At 38.5% G+C, this 19,056-nt stretch overlaps 1 protein-coding gene across 1 annotated transcript in view; it reads left to right on the top strand.

Moving 5' to 3' along the window:
- Positions 1 to 19,056, top strand: part of KCNH7 (potassium voltage-gated channel subfamily H member 7) — a 395,413-nt gene that overhangs the window by 211,898 nt on the left and 164,459 nt on the right. Inside the window, exon 3 of the mRNA XM_070731643.1 lies at positions 10,313 to 10,468. Coding sequence (XP_070587744.1) covers positions 10,313 to 10,468 — 156 coding nt within the window. The remainder of the gene's footprint in view (positions 1 to 10,312; positions 10,469 to 19,056) is intronic.

Genomic DNA, 19,056 nt, shown 5'->3' with positions numbered 1-19,056 from the left:
TGTCCTTGAATGACTGGGTGGACTGGACATTAACATTTGAATCACTGTAAGTCCATGTATTTGCCATACGCTAAATAAATAACTAAATCTCCATAGTGTGGTACACAATCTATTTGCACCTATTGTGTAAATAATGAACAGGTCAATATACAAATATATAAATAACCAGAAATTAGAATTCTGCCTGATTAATGAAGGCATCATTTCATTCCTTTAAAATAACGTATATGACTTGAATACTGAATGTCCAACCAACAATTGGAATTAAAAAAAAACAGATGTTAATGGATGTTCCAGCTATTGTAGCATATACTACTATACTAAAGAGCTGGGGTGGCGCAGCAGGTAGAGTGCTGTACTGCAGGCCACTGAAGCTGACTGTAGATCTGAAGGTCAGCGGTTCAAATCTCATCACCGGCTCAAGGTTGACTCAGCCTTCCATCCTTCCGAGGTGGGTAAAATGAGGACCCGGATTGTGGGGGCAATATGCTGGCTTTGTTAAAAAGTGCTATTGCTAACATGTTGTAAGCTGCCCTGAGTCTAAGGAGAAGGGTGGCATAAAAATTGAATAAATAAATAAATAAATACTAACATCACATTTCAGAACCATGAAAGGAATTAATATTGCAGCCCTGGATGTAATATTTACATTATGACGGAACCAAGAAAGGAACATTTCTTTCACATATGCAGCCGAAACAGTCCACTACTTTAGGGATGAGTGAAGTGATCTATAAATTTGTTAAGTCTTAAGTACTGGTTTAAATTGCATTATTATATTACATTACATTATTTAACTCCAGTACTTTAATTGATGGAGAGATAATTGATTCCAGAGGGACAAACTGTATGCTGAAAAACAGAAAGGCAAATAACTACTAAGACTGACCTCATCACTCTTTGTACCAATTACCGTACTTTCTTACCGGTTATTATTCCTGAATGGAACTGATTGCTATTAGCCATTGCATGTGAATTGAGATGTGTTCAAATTGGCCTCCCTATTCTTCATTTAAAACAAAAAAACACCCAGACTTTGTTTTACAGATATATTTGCAGGTACTTTCATGGGTCATTCTGCTGGACATGATTAAGTAGTTGCTTCTGTTTAGCTTTTCATGAATTTCCTGTGGGCGGATTCGTATTAGCCTCTTTGTGCATGTCATTCATTTATTGGATTTATATGCCGCCCCTCTCCGAAAACTCGGGGCGGCGAACAACAGTCATAAACAATATACAGTAAAAATCCAATACTAAAAACTAACTTAAAACCCCCTAATGTATAAAACCAACATACGTACAAACATACCATACATACAATTGTATCAGCCTAGGGGGAGAAGAGGTCTTAATTCCCCCATGCCTGGCGGCAGAGGTGGGTTTTGAGTAGCTTACGAAAGGCAAGGAGGGTAGGGGCAATTCTAATCTCTGGGGGGAGTTGGTTCCAGAGGGTCGGGGCCGCCACAGAGAAGGCTCTTCTCCTGGGTCCCGCCAAGTGGCATTGTTTCGTTGACGGGACCCGGAGAAGACCCACTCTGTGGGACCTAACTGGCCGCTGGGATTCGTGCGGCAGAAGGCGGTTCCTGAGATAATCTGGTCCAGTGCCATGAAGGGCTTTATAGGTCATAACCAACACTTTGAATTCTGACCGGAAACTGATCGGCAACCAATGCAGACTGCGGAGTGTTGGTGTAACATGGGCATATTTGGGAAAGCCCATGATTGCTCTCGCAGCTGCATTCTGCACGACCTGAAGTTTCCGAACATGTATGATGTTGACACCCATAAAAAGAGTATAAATTTAAGAAAGTAAGAAGTAAAGTAGAAATAATCATAACAGTACGAGTGGGATCTCAAGTGCTGAAAAAACCTGTACAGTGGTATCTCTACTTAAGAAATTAATTTGTTTGGTAACCAGGTTCTTAAGTAGAAAAGTTTGTAAGTAGAAGCATTTTTTCCGATAGGAATCAATGTAAAAGCAAATAAAAGCTCAGAATTTGGGTGGGAGGAGGAGGAGGAGGAGGAGGACATTCACTGCCGAAGGAAGAAGCTGAGGTGAGGGTGATCAAAAAAATTCAAAAATGTAAGGCTTAAAAAAAAGAGGGACCCTGAGGCGGTGAGGAGGAGCACACACCTTTCATACACCTGGCGCAAGGCTATCTCCCATACACTGTGCCAGAGAGAGAAACCCAGGTGGGCAAGAGGGGGGAACCTCCCACCCCTTTTACCTAAAGGCTGCTGCTGCTGCTACCTGCTTCCTCTTCCTTCCCATGCTGAAGGGCTCTCCTCTCCTCTCGCTCACTCGCTTTGTAGCCTTCACTATGGTGACTCCTCGTTTGGCTGAAACCGGGTTGATCCAGCTGAGACGAAGCGCCCCCTTTTGCCTTTCTGCATCCAGATGCTCCGGGAAGCAACCTCATGCCAGGTGTATGGCAGCATGAGGGAGTCATCACAGTGAAGTGGTTTATTCCCTCTCCAAGCACCCAGAGAAAGGAAAATGCTCCGTTCGCTCTGGGCTGCCCAGAGCGAAGGGAACGTTTCTTTTCTCTGGACACTGGCAGAGATTTATTCCCTCTCCAAGCGCCCAGAGAAAGGAAAATGCTCCATTCGCTCTGGACTGCCAAAGCCTCCTTAAGTGCCACTGGAAGGCCCCTCTGGCAGCCCAGAAAAGCCCAAGATGGCCGGGATTTAAGGGGGAAGAGCAGGAAACTGGCCAGGCCTTCGTGCTGCTCTCAAATTTCCTGGGAATTTTTTCCGGGCTCGGGTTCTTATGTAGAAAATGGCTCTTAAGAAGAGACAAAAAAATCTTGAACACCCAGTTCTTATCTAGAAAAGTTCTTAAATAGAGGCGTTTTTAAGTAGAGGTAACACTATATCTAGTATATCATTAAGGACTTAGATCTTACCGTATGCAATATTTCATATCCTTTCTCTAAATAAAATTCAAATGTGTTGAATTTTAAGCTGAAAATATTTGATTGAGACAGTACAGTACAAAGGCAAAACTATAAACCCTACTTAGGTCAGTACTAGGTGCTAGCAATCAGTGAAATATAATTCTAGCGATAAACCCAAATTTTGGATGTGGCACAAATCTATATCATTTCTAATTAGTATTAAATTCTACATCAGATTTTTATCAAAGCATGCTCTTCACAATTTAAGCATTTTTACAGAGAAGGAATTGTCCTCCTCCTCTTCCTCCTGCAATATATTTAACCCATTTTTAAGAGGTACTTGTTTTATGTGTCTTTCACCTAACTTTACTAGAAAATTTGGCCACTTCTCTTCACTTGGCAAAGCAGACTCTACCTGAACTTTAGGGTCATTGGCTGAGCCTCCTTGTTCTACTTGAAAGGCTGTATAACCTATCCCCAGTATTAAAAGATGCATCAGAAAGAAAAGCAGATCCTTTTTTCTTTGGAAGACCAAGCACTGATGGTCACCACATCGTTATTGAAATAAAGAAGTACTTATTTATATTTATTTATAGATGGGTATTTTTATATACAACTCACTATCATTTTACTGTCTTTTCTTTTTCCTAAATATGTTTCCTCTCTTTGAATAAATGGTCAGACAATCCCAGCACCAATTCAATTTTAGCATCTTTATTCACGTTTATGAATAGATTGATTTAGGGGTCCTCAGATTTTTCACAATGGATAAATTACTATGGATTTTATTTTTACTTTTTTCCCTTGCAAATTCGAGAAAACATTTCTTTGAATCTTTGCAAATGTTTAGACATGGTTTCATCCACACAAAACCTGTCTTAGCATTGCAAATAGAATGGATCATTGATGAGAAGACTTTAATTTAAACATGTTTGGAGCATTATTTCCATGGTCATTATTTCTTCAATAATTACAAGTTGTATTCAAAGTATCGATAAAAGATAATATTTGTAGTTTAGAGTTGAACTATGGAATCCTCGGATTGATGATGTTTTCCAGTTTGGTAATGAAATATCTGTCGTCGTTGTCCCCTGTCCACCGTCCCCCAAAAAATAACCCTTACCAAACACAGAGAGCATACAAGGAACCCACATGAGTCCTTCAGGATTGGACGAAGTCGAATAAATAAATAAATAAAATAAAGTAAACATTCAGTGTACTGAATTGTGGCTCAGACACTACATATTTCTTTGATTCTCTTCATAATTTCATCCCCATATACCATATTTAATAGGCTTTAAATTGACCATATTTTATAGATGCACAAGAAGTGCAAGTGGGAAGCTATGTTAGCAGGCAGACACCATTACTTACAGCTCTACAGAAATTGAATAATGCCTTCTTTGAATTGCCAGTCTTTAATGATGCAAGATGACAGTACCATATTTGATCCAGTTGAGTTTAACTCCATTAAAAGACTAGCCTGATATGTGTTTATAGGAAAATAACTCGGTATTTCAGCAATGGAATTGATAGATGCCATCTGGGAAATTGAACAAGAGAGCAACGTTCATGAGGAAAGTTTAACAGGAAAAGAAAGAAAGCACAGTACTTTATTGAGCAAGTTATTAGTAAAGTTTATGCAAGACTCATCTTTAGAGGCCATTTCAATCAATACTGAGCAACAATCTTAAATTGGAATGTGTTCATGAAATCCACTTATATTATTGAAAATTAAACCTCAATATGGGTGCTGATATGAAAAAATGACAGAATATTCTCAGTGATTGCCATTGGCCAGATTAGTATAAATGATTTGCAGGGTTTGAAGAAATTTTGTTGTTTTGTTGTTGTTGTTGTTGTTGTTGTTGTTGTTGTTGTTCATCATCATCTGACTCTTTATGATGGGCAGTAGTAAATAACAGAGAATATGTGATGCTGAAGTGGAAATCACTGTGGGCTTCAGTCTTACCCGTTTTTGCATATTTATTCTTCAATCTTTTAAAGATGCTTCCATACCTTATTTCATGTTGGTATTGGCTATATAATAGGCTTTGATGTTCTCTTTTTTCATTCTTTAGAAAGTCTGCTAGGATGGGGAGGATGTATCTTCACCTGTGATGATACAAAAACCTTATATTCTTGTAAAAGTTTGGGTTTTTTTAAACTTTGAATGTTCACATTATAAGTGTTTAAAGCACCCAAGTGCTAAATGCCACTTTTAATGCACATCTGTGGTATCAAGCTAACACCTGCTTTCTGCAACAGCAACGAAGCAAACTATGAACAAAACTATGAACTTATTTAGCAGGAACTTTGCAGAGGAGCGGCATACAAATCTAAATAATAATAATAATAATAATAACAACAACAACAACAACAACAACAACAACAACTTATTCTCATAGAAACATAGAAGATTGACGGCAGAAAAAGACCTCATGGTCCATCTAGTCTTCCCTTATATTATTTCCTGTATTTTATCTTAGGATGGATATATGTTTATCCCAGACATGTTTAAATTCAGTTACACTGGATTTACCAACCACATCTGCTGGAAGTTGGTTCCAAGCATCTACTAGTCTTTTAGTAAAATAATATTTTCTCACTTTGCTTCTGATCTTTCTCCCAACTAACGTCAAACCGTGCCTTCTTGTTCTTGTGTTCACTTTCCTATTAAAAACACTTCACCCTGAACCTTATTTAACCCTTTAACATATTTAAATGTTTCGATCATGTCCCCACTTTCCCTTCTGTCCCCCAGACTGTACAGATTGAGTTCATGAAGTCTTTCCTGATACGTTTTATGCTTAAGACCTTCCACCATTTTTGTATCCTGTCTTTGGACCCGTTCAACTTTATCAATATCTTTTGTTAGGTAAGGTCTCCAGAACTGAACACAGTATTCCAAATGTGGTCTCACCAGTACTCTATGCAGCGGGATCACAATCTCCCTCTTCCTGCTTGTTATACCTCTAGATATGCAGCCAAGCATTCTACTTGCTTTCCCTACCACCTGACTGCACTGTTCACCCATTTTGAGACTGTCAGAAATCACTAGCCCTAAATCCTTCTCTTCTGAAGTTTTTGCTAACACAGAACTACCAATATAATACTCAGATTGAGGATTCCTTTTCCCCAAATGCATGATTTTACATTTGGAAACATCATACTGCAGTTTCCATTGCTTTAACTACTTATCTAGTAAAGCTAAATCATTTGCCATATTATAGACGCGTCCAGGAATATCAACCCTATTGCACACTTTAGAGTCATTGGTAAATAGGCAAACCTTCCCTACCAAACCTTCCCCTATGTCACTCACAAAGATATTAAAAAGAATAGGACCCAGAACAGACCCTTGTGGCACACCGCTTGTAACCTGTCTCTGCTCAGAATACTCGCCATTAACAACAACCCTCTGATATCTACACTTCAGCCATCTGCAAATCCACTGAACTATCCAGGGATTAAGTCCAATCTTCACTAACTTCTCAGTTTCTATTACATTGCATGTACACAGGTTTGCTTTGTCCTGGTTCTGTTACCTACACAGTGTACTTTTAAATAATTAAATCCTCTTTTTTTGTCACAAGAAAAGAATATTCATTCATCCAAGTTTTCCATCATTGCCTTTTGACCCTGAATACATTCCAGTTTTACAGCCAGGGCATTCATACACAATTCTACTTGGGAATAAACTCCATTAATTTAGGGCCGTTAGGTTATTATCTTGATTCAGCTATGAGTGATTGAGAGATATGTATGGTTTATTAAGGGCTATAAATGTATTTTTAAGTTGTCTTTTAATTGTTGTTTTTTAGTGTAAGTTGTTGTTTAGTGTAAGCCGCCCAGAATCCAAGTGGAGTGGGGCGGCATATAAATTTTACAAATAAATAAATAAAATTTTCATGAAAACTTTTTTGCTCCTTTTTTTTTATCATGCATAAGCCTTCCCAAGTTGACACCTGGCAGATGTACTGAACTATCACCAGCTGCAATAAGCAGAACTCCAGATGTCATATAGCACAGCCCAGAAGGAAGCTGAAGATCAGCCCTGGGATAAAGAAGGGTTAGAATGAGCTTGAGTGGCTTTGCCTTCCAAATTTAGCCACGGATTTAAAAACCAAGAGGGGAAACTCCAGGCTTCCAACATGGCTTCCTGCCAAAATAGCGCCAATCTTGGATCGCTTGAGCAAAATCCTCCATTTCCAAAGCCTGTTACAACTGATTCTACATTGTGCTCTGAGTGTGTATCTCATTTCCCTTCCCTTCCCTCCCTTCCTCCCTGGCATCAGAGGCCAAGCAGACTGCATGTCACTAGGTAATAAACCTAATGCAAAAGATGTCAAACATTTCCAAACTACAGCGGTGCAACTGCCTTTTCCAATAAATCAGGAAATCGCGTTTTGAAGTCTTTAAAGTCAATATTTATTTTTGTTAATTAACTGAAAGCATAATGGGTCTGTCTGGTCTCTCTTCCAATACTCTGATTAACCAGTCTCAATTTCAGCGCACAGCCTGCAGCGCGTCTATTTTTACCCCAGATGGAAGAGTCTTAAATTGCTTATTTTCTGTTTACTAAAGTCGTCCCGTTTGTTCCCATGGAAACTGTGGCAAGTGTCACAGCTTAACGGTTTTATTAAATGGATTGAAGCTGCAGCTACAACGTTTGAAAGGCAAGACCTGTCAGTCTTTATGTGTGGCTTGGGCAGTTGTAAAATGACACCCAACAGGAGAAACAATATACATTTTATTCCATGATATATGCTAGAGTGCCACAGCCTTCCCAAGTTGACACCCTGCAGATATATTGAACTATAACTCCCATCCATGTATGGCACTCAAGGTGACTAAATATAGGAAGAGAAACATAAAACAAAAGGGCGAAAAATGCATTTAAAAACATTATACAAGCCCAATCCAATACTGACAAGGAGCAGGGGTCAGGAAGACATGCTGGAAGGCTAAAAATAAAGGTGTACCTTGGCCTCTTTCCTAAAAGCAGAGAAATGTCAAAGTAACTGCAGATCCAAAGAGGGTCCCTTGGCATTTCAGGAACCACACAGAAAAAGACCTTTGGCCAGATGACTAACCAGCGGTCCATGGCATTGGGAGCTATCATTAGAAAGGCCTCTCCTGGAGGAATTAACATCCAGGATGGGTCACCATGCAGCAGGTGGTTCTTTAGGAGGCCAAACCCATGGAAAAAGTGGTCAAGTGAACAAAGCAGATGATTCCTAGTGCAGTTATTAGGGTGTCATCATACAACAGTCTGTCCAGGGTGAAATGTTTTATTTTTTTATTATTTATTTTTATTTATTTATTTGTCAAACAAGTATAGTATTATAGTACATATTTACATTACATAACATAAGTAGAATGAAGTAATAGAAAGGATAATAAGACAGTAGGACAGGGATATTATGCACAAAAGTGCACTTATGTAGACCCCTAACAGACCTCTTAGAAAAGGGGAGAGGTCGATTGTAGATAATGTAAAGTTGAAGATTTTGGGGTTGGGGGAAGCAACTACCAGTTCGGCCTGGTTCAGACATATTGGTAGCGGCAGCTGCCAGTGGTTCAGAGAATCGGTAGTGGCAGCACGTGGCTACGCCCACCACCCAGACATCACCATTTCCTTTTTTATTAACCTGCTGTGCATGTGTATTAAAGTTTGTTGCAGAAAAATCAATTTCCAGAAGCCTACACAGATGACTGATTCAGCAGGAATCATGAACTTCTTTTTATACAAGAATATAGATGAACTAAATTTTACAATACCAATATAGATTCTTCTTCAAGCAGTTACAGGTAGCAGAGAACAGTTAGTTTTATTTCAGCAGCAGACAAGCACAGAGTGGACAAGAGAGCAAAGAGAACTGGAGCCACACCCATCCTTAAGTTTCAGTTTCGATTCTCTGCACAGATTCAGAAGTGTTTAAGCTTCCATTGGCTGACTTAGTTGCTATGCCTGTTCATTGACTAGCCTTGTTACCATTGGTTCTCCCAGTTCATGAATATCTTAACAATGTGCAAAGCCTTCTGTGCATGCACAGACGGTGAAAAAGCCTGTGCAACGCACATGAGCGCATGTGTGCAAAGAACACCCTTCCAAACCGCTAGGGAGGTATGTTTTACCATTGACCTTGTCCCCCTTGTTTTGCTGCAGTGCTTTAAGGGTTTATTCTGATGATAGCAGTCCATAGGCTTTACAGCTGATATTTGGTTATTATTCTGAGCATCAGTCTAGTCTCCCAGGCAGAGGAGGAGTCCTAAAAGTTACTGTGCTGTAAATAATTAAATAAATAGCAGGTTCTGGAGGGGTGGGAGGGAAACAGATTTCAGTCAATTATGTATCTATTTTTAAAAAGCTAGATATAAAAAAAGCAAGCTAAATATAAATGGTACAGAAAAGTGCCCTTTTTGCTGACTTCTGTATATGTGCTGGACTTCGAAAACCAAAGGGCATCTTTCCACGTCTATTTTTGTGCTGTTTCAGTGATGCTTTCAGCATGTTTTCCGTGCGATAGATATGAACACGGTGGCAGGGACTCTGCTATTGCTTTCATAGGCTGCACCAACAAAAGCACAACTTAAACCAGATTGCTGAGCCAGAGAGACAATTGCTGCCGTTTTGTGGGTGGGTATTGTGGGTGAGTTTTGTGGGTGGGGGCTAGGTTAGGACTTGCCTGAAGTTTGTGCAAAATGAATCGGCACTTGTAAGTTCCTACGTTTCTGCTTTTAGCCAGAACAGTCTATGTATATGTTGTGTGTGTGTGTATGTGTGTGTATACCAAGAAAGAAAGTGACAGTCTGGGATTGAGCATAGCAGTCAAACAAATTCTGTAGTTTTTATTGTATTGAATATAGTCTTACATTTTTACCATCCTGGCTTTGGCTTAAGGGTTATCAGGATCCAACACCTGGTTCCTAACATGGTTTACTTTGGCAACAATCCCAGAAGATTCTGTGCATATATACCCCTGTGCAGATGACCAGGAAAACCCTTTCACATAAGCACTTGTAAGTCTTTGGAAAACCATGTCTGCGTCAGTGCTTTAGGGACTAAAAGGGCTTCATTTGTGGCATTGCCACAAATAAAGTTCTTAATCATTTGTATGGGGCTAAAGATAAAATACATTTCATTTGGTTGTTGATACTGAGTTTCTTCCCTGGTGGGATTCTACACATATGTGATGCACAAAACACAGTTAAGGGAGAAGCCATAATGCAAACATTCTGGAATGGAGCACAATGTGTTTGAATTGTCAGAGGGCACTCCCAACAAAATAGGTGTGCCTGTATTTCTCTGATTGGTGACCATTTTGGAATCTCTTGTAGGGAAGTACCATAAATGGAACTCAATTATTTCCATAGAAACTTTTGTTGATGTTTTTCCCTCTTCTTTCTAGGGTCCACCTTCATCTGTAACACCCACATCATCCCAGTGAAAAATCAAGAAGGAGTGGCTATGATGTTTATTATTATCTTTGAATATGTAACTGAGGAAGAAAATGTAGAGTCTCCAGAGAAATTCAGCCAGATACTAACAGCCAAAGTTACAAACCGTAAGTATATGAATCTTTATTAGGGGAAGAGGATTTCTGGGTAAGAGGAGTAGAATTTTTAAGCAGGATATTGGACTAGAAAGCCACTAAGATCCCTTCCAACTCTTTTTATTCTGTTAGAATTGAGTCATGATCATAGCACATTCATTGGAAAGAAAATCTATGGAATGGAATGATTATTATTATATTTCCACTTGAAAAATATATGCCATAAATTCAAAATGGTTATTGTTGTTTAATTGTTCAGTCGTTGCTGTTGTTTGTAACCTAATGATCAATACTGACATATAAATGACTGCCAATATCTTAATAGTACTAATCTTAATATAGTATTAACTCGACTGCAGAAAATGCAACTTCAGCAACAGAGTGATCAATGCCTGGAATGCACTAATTGACTCTGTAGTTTCTTCCCCAGCCCCCCAAAATTTTAACTTTAGATTGTCTGCAGTTGACTTTTCCCCGTTTCTAAGAGGTCTGTAAGGGGCATGCATAAACACACCATTGTGCCTACCATCCCTGTCCTACTGTCCTATTGTCCTCTTTTATCATTACTTTTTACTTATGTTATGTTATATTTATACAAACTACTATCCTATGCATGTTTGAATGAATGAATGAATGAATGAATGAGTAAACAAACAAACAAACAAACAAATAAATAAATAATTCCTTCATACAGATTCTCATACACTGTAATGTTAAACTTCAAATTCTGGAACGTTCATTTTTATGACTGCTTAATCAACTATTCAGGAGTAAATGTGTGTCACCCATTTCAATGTGGGGACAGCTTTTAATTTGCCTCCAAATTAAACAAAATCCAAATTAGAGCCAAAACAAATTGCTAATAGCAATCCAGAGGGTTAGAGACATGGCCACAACATCCAAAGAGCTAGGTGTTTTTTTTTCATATCCACATTCTGTATGACCAGGTGAGAAGAGGGAACTAAGAGCTATAGTTTTGTGACTGATAATAAGCAAGAACAACAACAACAACAAAATCTTACACTAGTAATATAACGCTTTGGTATATCCTGGTCTATAATCAATCATATTAGTTGTGCTATTTGATTTCTGCGTGATTCCAGAAGTGCCACAACCCTTCTTTGCTACCCAGCCTCTGGGAACACAAGATAATATGCTTCTGGCTAGACACTGCCGTTTGTAGGCTTCTATTGCTGGAGGTTCATTCATTATGTGATTCAAATAACTGCAGTTTTATCCTATACTTGGGAGGATCAGCAGGAAAGATTTTCCATCTGCCTGGAGCTTCTGTTCTACTCAGAAAGAAAGAATAAAAAGCCCCTAGCATCCTGAATCTCCCTCCTGTCCTCCATTCCAGAAACAGGCAGCCTGATGCCTCCTGATGAATTAATGTGTACTGGCATTTCCGCAGATTCCAGTGGGAGGTTTATTTTTTTATATGTTTTTTTTTTTTTTTAGAAATTAGGTAATAAGTGACAAAAGGTTAACTGTTTAAAAAGAATTGCAAACAAAAAGAACAGCCAAAAGAAAGTATTGTGCCGCAAGGGCTACATTTCAAAAAATTTCTCTTGAACAGAAAATGAACAGAATTACATATCTATGTATCAGATACTAGACCTATTTGGAACCATGAGTTCGCATAGTAGATATTATGGCTGCATCAGAAGGAGGGTTTGGGGGAGTTCCCCAACAGGTTTATGGTCAGTCACAAAATAAAAAAAGACAAATGGGCAAAGACACCAAACGCAAGTCAATCACACACTGGCCCCACAATTACCCACAGTTATAATTAAGCCATAATGTTTCTTTGCTCCAATGCAACATTGTTGATTGTTGATTTTGAACTGAAGTCAAGCGGTATATAGACTAAGACATAGTCTAAGACATCTCCCCCCCCCTCTCCTTCCCTCCCTCTTTCTCTCTCTCTCTCTTTCTCTCTCTCTTTCTCTTTCTCTCTCTCTTTCTCTCTCTCTCTCTCTTTCTCTCTCTCATATCATTTGAGCTAAAGGACTGGAAGAGGAAATTAAAATTCCATTGTTCTGCTTACTGGGGCAGGTCTCATTTATTGGTTACATAAGTGTCTTAGCATAGCAAAGAAAGAAACTTAGAGTATAGCAAAACATCTTACACAATTTAGAATTCCCTTCAGTGTAGCCTGAACCTGTAGATCACTACTTTTAAGACAAAAATGGGGGAGGCAGAAAAATTTACCTTTCAACAAATATAGTAATTTAGTGGAAATGGCAACAAAACCGAGGGAAGCTATTCCACCAGTTTTCAGTGGCCACTGATAATGACCAAAGGAAACTAGGGACTATATATGGCTCTTACTTTTCAGCTTGCATATTTCTGGCTTTAGGTTTTGTCCTAAAGTATAAAAATAGTTGTATCAGCTTTTTGATTGTTAGCTTCAAACAGGAATACAATGACACATTCATATAACATTTGATACTGTAATAAAATTAGAAAGTTTTAAGCTATCTTGTCCCCCACTTTTCCTAGCTGGAACATGTCTTGGAGATTATTCATGTACTTTATTTATTTATTTATTCATTCATTCATTCATTCATTCATTCATTCTTTATTTATTTATTGGATTTATATGCCACCTCTCTCCGAGGACTTATCTAGTTCTTTACTAGTTTTTAATCATCTAGTTAACTTTCCCCTTGCTATATACAAGCTCAGGCACTCTGACACCAAAAGAAATAGTTCAGAACACTGAATACTAATTAATGAGCTAATAGAGTTATCAAACCATTTAGAGGAGAGGGTCTAATTTTGACAACCTTAAGACTTGTGGATTTCATCACCTGGAATTCTGAGAGTTGAAGTCCACAAACTGCTAAAGTTTCCATGGTGAGTATACCCCTGATCTACAACTTCAGCTAGTGAGGATATGGTCATTAAATGGCCTGGCCAGTCTTGATGTCAATGTTGTCCCTGACTGCCTTGATTATGATAGCTTCCTTTTGAATATACAGTTGGGTACAATATTTAAAGAAAACATTTGTGAAACAACAGGAAAGCAGAGATTAACTGGTATCCCGTGTAATATATAAACACAGATAAACAACTCTTTGATCTTGCAAAACTATCAAATGAAAGTTGAGGGAGGGAGGGAGAACATCTGACAACCTTTATATAGCTATAGAGAGATCCAACTCAAAAAGCAAATATAATCAAATAATTCATGTACTGTACTAAAAAATGAATGCCAGACTAAAAAGTGACTGAGAGAAAAATCATGGTCACCAAGAACCTTCAACAATTTCATTAAAAACTACTTCATAATGTCACAGTTACAGTCTTGGTTTTGCGAATATAGCTTTACATTTATTTATTTATTTGTTTGTTTGTTTATGTTTCATCTCTTTTTTTAAACATTTTTACATGGCTCAAGCTAATAACAAAGCAAAACTGTGCAGCACCATACAAATGCCTGAACCTAGATGAAATGTTTTAATTGAGGCTCAAATTTTTAAAAAAGATTTCCTTTTCCAGAAGTCCATTACATTCTTTATTTTGATAATACCCGTGTTAGATATTCAAATTTACCATTTTACAGATTGGAAAAGTGAACACGATTAATTATTTAATCATATGTTCTGCAGTAAAGACTTACTCCAGAAAAATCTTGGAGGAAGATACTGTATAAGGAAATTGCTGATTGAAACATTTTTCTGATGTCATGAGTAGCTCATTCTTATCCTTGCTTTGTTTATTTAGTCACAAATCCTGCTCAGAAAAAAAAACTTCTCTAAATTCAAGTATTGTTCACTTTTGACTACAGAGCATATGAATTTGCTGTGTAAGAAAGAGAATTCTGGAAGAGAAAAAAGTGTGGAAAATGTTTCAATGATGATAATAATAATAATAATAATAATAATAATAATAATAATAATAATAATAATTTATTGGATTTGTATGCCGCCCCTCTCCGTAAGACTCGGGGCGGCTAACAACAATGATAAAAACAGCATGTGACAATCCAATAATAAAACAACTAAAAACCCTTATTATAAAACCAAACGGTTAACATATTCATAGACCATCGCGTTAAACAGCCATTATAATCTATTACTCTTGACAATAGATTTTTAGCTACTTCAAAAGTTATATAAAATGGTAAAACAGAATACGGTATTATTAAAAACTTTGTGAGCCTTATGAGGGAAAATATTATATTAATAATATTCTGCTTATTTGGTCTGTTTTATAATTTAGCACAGTACTTGGCCTTACAGATCTGAGTCTTACATCAAAATAACCTGCCTCCACCTCATATTATGATTGATTCTAAAATAGAATGTGTATCTTACTTAAAAAGGCCTGTCTGGTTGGAAATGCCTCAGGTTCTCAGGTCTCCGGCTATAACTGCAATATGACGTATGTTGCCCTTTGGATGTGTATTGATTGTGCATCTCCAAACCTTTTTATCATGTGCTGTTGAATATTGTAAACTGGACCAAGAAGCAGAAGCAAAAGAAGGTTACGGCAAATAAAACAATTTCTAGCAAGTGAGAAAATATTGACCCCAGTTTTATTGGTTACAAGAGATAAGATCCGCATCCAAATTCCTTACAAAGACATTTGTATTAGTTGCTGCATAATTATTCACTAGATCAGTGTTTCCCAACCTTGGCCACTTGAAGATATCTGGACTTCAACTCCCAGAATTCCCCAGCCAGCATTCATTGGCTGTGGAATTCTGGGAGTTGAAGTCCAAATATCTTCAAGTGGCCAAGGTTGGGAAACACTGCACTAGATAGTCATGTATAATCATTCACTAGATCAGTGTTTTTCAACCAGTGTGCCGTGGCACACTAGTGTGCCGCGAGACATGGTCAGGTGTGCCGCGAAGCTCAGAGAGAAAGAAAGCAAGAGAGAGAGAAAGCAAGAAAGAGAGAGAGAGAAAGAGAACAAGAGAGAGAGAAAGCAAGCAAGAGAGAGAAAGAGAACAAGAGAGAGAGAAAGAAAGCAAGAGAGAGAGAGAGAACAAGAGAAAGAAAGAGAGAGAGAAAGAGAGAAAGAAAACAAGAGAGAGAGAAAGAGAGGGAGGGAAGGAGAGAGAGAGAAAGACATAGAGGGAGGGAGGGAGAGAAAGAGAGCAAAAAAGAGGAAGGAAGGAAGAGAAAGAAAGGAAGGAAGGGAGAGAAAGGGTGGGAGAAAAAAATAGAGTGAAGGGGAGGAAGAGAGAGAGAATTTTTTTGTCCAAACTTTTTTTAGCCGCCCCCCCCCCCCCTCAATGTGCCCCAGGGTTTCGTAAATGTAAAAAATGTGCCGCGGCTCAAAAAAGGTTGAAAATCACTGCACTAGATAACCTCCCTAGATAGCATGAGCTAAGGTCATGCCGCAATACTGTCAATGCAGCTGGACTGGGCCTTCTCCTGCCATGACCCATTGCTAGAGCCCCAAGCTAGAATCACAGGTCACTCTTCCTCCTGTCACCATGGTTCTGGCCTTATGCCCTAAAGCAGGGGTGTCAAACCCGTGGGCCACGGGCCATATGCATCCCACATTGGCCACGCCCACCCCCATTTTAGCAAAGGGGGGGGAAGCTGTGATAAATCACATGACGACAACGTGTCTAGAAGTGACCCTTAGATATCCTACAGTCTTAAATAGAAACATAGAAACATAGAAGTCTGATGGCAGAAAAAGACCTCATGGTCCATCTAGTCTGCCCTTATACTATTTTCTGTATTTTATCTTAGGATGGATATATGTTTATCCCAGGCATGTTTAAATTCAGTTACTGTGGATTTATCTACCACGTCTACTGGAAGTTTGTTCCAAGGATCTACTACTCTTTCAGTAAAATAATATTTTCTCATGTTGCTTCTGATCTTTCCCCCAACTAACTTCTAAACCAACTAAATCTTACCCAATGTGCAAAAGGTGTTATCAGTCTGAAAGGCTTCCCCTCCCCCTCCTTAGATAATACAAGAGTTGCATATGATTTAGTGTGAGAAATCATGTGTCACTGATCACCAACTGACTTTAATATGTGACCGAAGATTTGAAACTAAGTCTCTCAGTTCTAGTCTAGTGTGACTTATTAGTTAACACTCATCAAATAATGATTTGCAGTGATTCAGATGCACAGATTAATTGAGGGAATTGTCATTCCCTCCACAATCCAAATGTTTACCTCTGCTATCCTGCTGATTTGCTTTCTCCCAGTTCATCTCGAGTCATTTTGCCATCCCTGTCTGAGCAACAGAGTGTTTAGAAAGCTTTGTTTGAATTATTGTAAAAATCAAATCTCCTATTAGAAAATAATGAGGATGGATGTCGTTGCACATAATTCCTAACAACAAGAGGTTTTTTTCTGATCTGTACAATCTGGTTTCTGAATTAGCAGTGCCAAAGAGGTTGGGCAAAATGACTTGGCTTTCATTGTCAACCATTCTATTCTGTTCAGAGGCTTTCGACATCCAACTAGAATTGGCAAAGCACTTAGCTGTTTGATTTTGAAAACAATTTCATACACCACTATTTCGTGGATCTATAGCCGTATTGAGACAAATGTTCTTGTGTGCATGTTCTGCTGTTTCCTGCATTGAAGGTCAACCTCAAGTTGTCTTCCTATTAACCGAATGATTTAAAAGAAGTTTATCAAGGGCTTTCTGTAAGTGCAGTTTTACTTGTATTTCAGATGGTAACAACCTTTCAAGAGGAGCGTCATCAGGTAATTCTGTCTACTGAGAGACAGTTTGCACTTGTTTCCTTCATTTATTTTACTTGAGTCCAATTTTCTGGTATCCTAAGTGTAGCATTTTCCCCAGAAGGGCCTCTGGCAATTGGGCCCTTCTAAACCCTTTCCCACCTAGCCCAGGTATACCAACAGCCTCCCTTGGAGGGAGTGACAGGCTTTAATTAAAATAATGGCTGTTAAGATAAAAATCAAATCAAGCATTTCAATAATATCAAAATGAGCAAAATGTCCCAACGACTGTCTTTTCTGGCCAAATGGCCTCTCATCAATTGTTTTGTCACATTAACGTTAAGCTTTCACATGAGCCATGGTAGCTCAGTGGTTAGAATGCAATATTGCAGGATCAAACTCTTGCCCATTGCCAAGAGTTTGATCCTGACCAGCTCAAGGTTGCCTCAGCCTTTCATCTTTCCGAGGTGAGTAAAATGAGGACCCAGATTGTTGGGGGCAATAGGCTGACTCTGTAAACTGCTTAGAGAGGATGAAGCGGTATATCAGTCTACATGCTATAGCTAACATCAGGCCCAGCGAGAGGCCTAGTCTCCCTCTTGTAGCAGCAAATTCTTTCCCTCTTAGCGGTTTATCCTTTCCCCTCCCTCTCAATCATGTTTTATCTCAGTTCCCTGAAACTTCCTCATACTCTTTCTCCTTGGGACTCTCTCTCTCTCTCTCTCTCTCTCTCTCTCTCTCTCTCTCTCTCTCTCATATATATATCAAATGTCAAATGTTTTTTTAGCTGGAAATTTAAAATTAATTTAAAATTAAATTTAAAAACATTTGACACATACAGAATATAGTTGTCGGCTATAAATAAAATTAACTGCCTTGAAATGGTCCTGGGTTGGGCCTAGAGGCAAAAAGGAGCTGTGACGTTCCTTCAATATATACCAGGGTGATCCGACATTAAAAAAACAAAAACATATATATATATATAAATGTCAAATGTTTTTTTAGCTGGAATTTTAAAATTAAGGGAGACTAGGATGGGCCCATTTCGGCCTTGTTCTGGCCTCATCAACTAGCCACACCCTTCCTTACTGGGATTCAATCCAGTGGACTCTGCCTTGTAAGGCAGAGAATTAGCAGTTGAGCTATCAGATCAGATCCCTTCCAGCTCTGTACCAGGGAGGGGCTATATGTTTTTTTATGTCAGATCACCCTGGTATATTGAAGGAACATCACAGCTCCTTTTTGCCTCTAGGCAAATATATATATTTATATTTCTTTTCCTGGATTGTGGGGGCAATAGCCTAGCTCTGTTAAAAAGTGCTATTGCTAACATGTTGTAAGCTGTGCTGAGTAAGGAGAAGGGCGACATAAAAATCGAATAAATAAATAAATATATAAATATATAAATTTATTTATTTATTCGATTTTTATGCCGCCCTTCTCCTTAAACTCAGGACGGCTTACAACGTGTTAGCAATAGCACTTTTTAACAGAGCTAGGCTATTGCCCCCACAATCCAGGAAAAGAAAAAAAAACTTCCCTCAGGGGCTCTTCCTATCCTCGTTTTTTAGGTGCAAAGTCCCATCCATCCATCCATCCATCCATCCATCCAGGGAACGCTACTAATAGAGCAGGCTACCTAAATATTCGGCTTTCTGAGTATTGTTTCTATATATTGATTGGATCGGAAGTCATTTCTATTGTCATCTCGAGCAACAGTGCTGAGTGATTCCCTCATCAAATTATCCCTCATCCACAATGGGGATGAGAGTTAGTAAATGTTTAATATTCTCTTTTATTGATATTTAACAGACCTCATTCCTGAAATTCAGCAACAAAAAAACAAAAGCAAGGGTTTCCCAGGAATTCTGGGAGTTAGAGTCCACACATTTTAAATCTGCCAAGGTTGAGAAACACTGACAAAGGCAGA

Source organism: Erythrolamprus reginae, chromosome 1, assembly GCF_031021105.1.
Source record: "Erythrolamprus reginae isolate rEryReg1 chromosome 1, rEryReg1.hap1, whole genome shotgun sequence".
NCBI lineage: Eukaryota > Metazoa > Chordata > Lepidosauria > Squamata > Dipsadidae > Erythrolamprus > Erythrolamprus reginae.
Note: the sequence above shows the minus strand (reverse complement) of the source record. Positions and strands in the feature narration are given on the sequence as shown.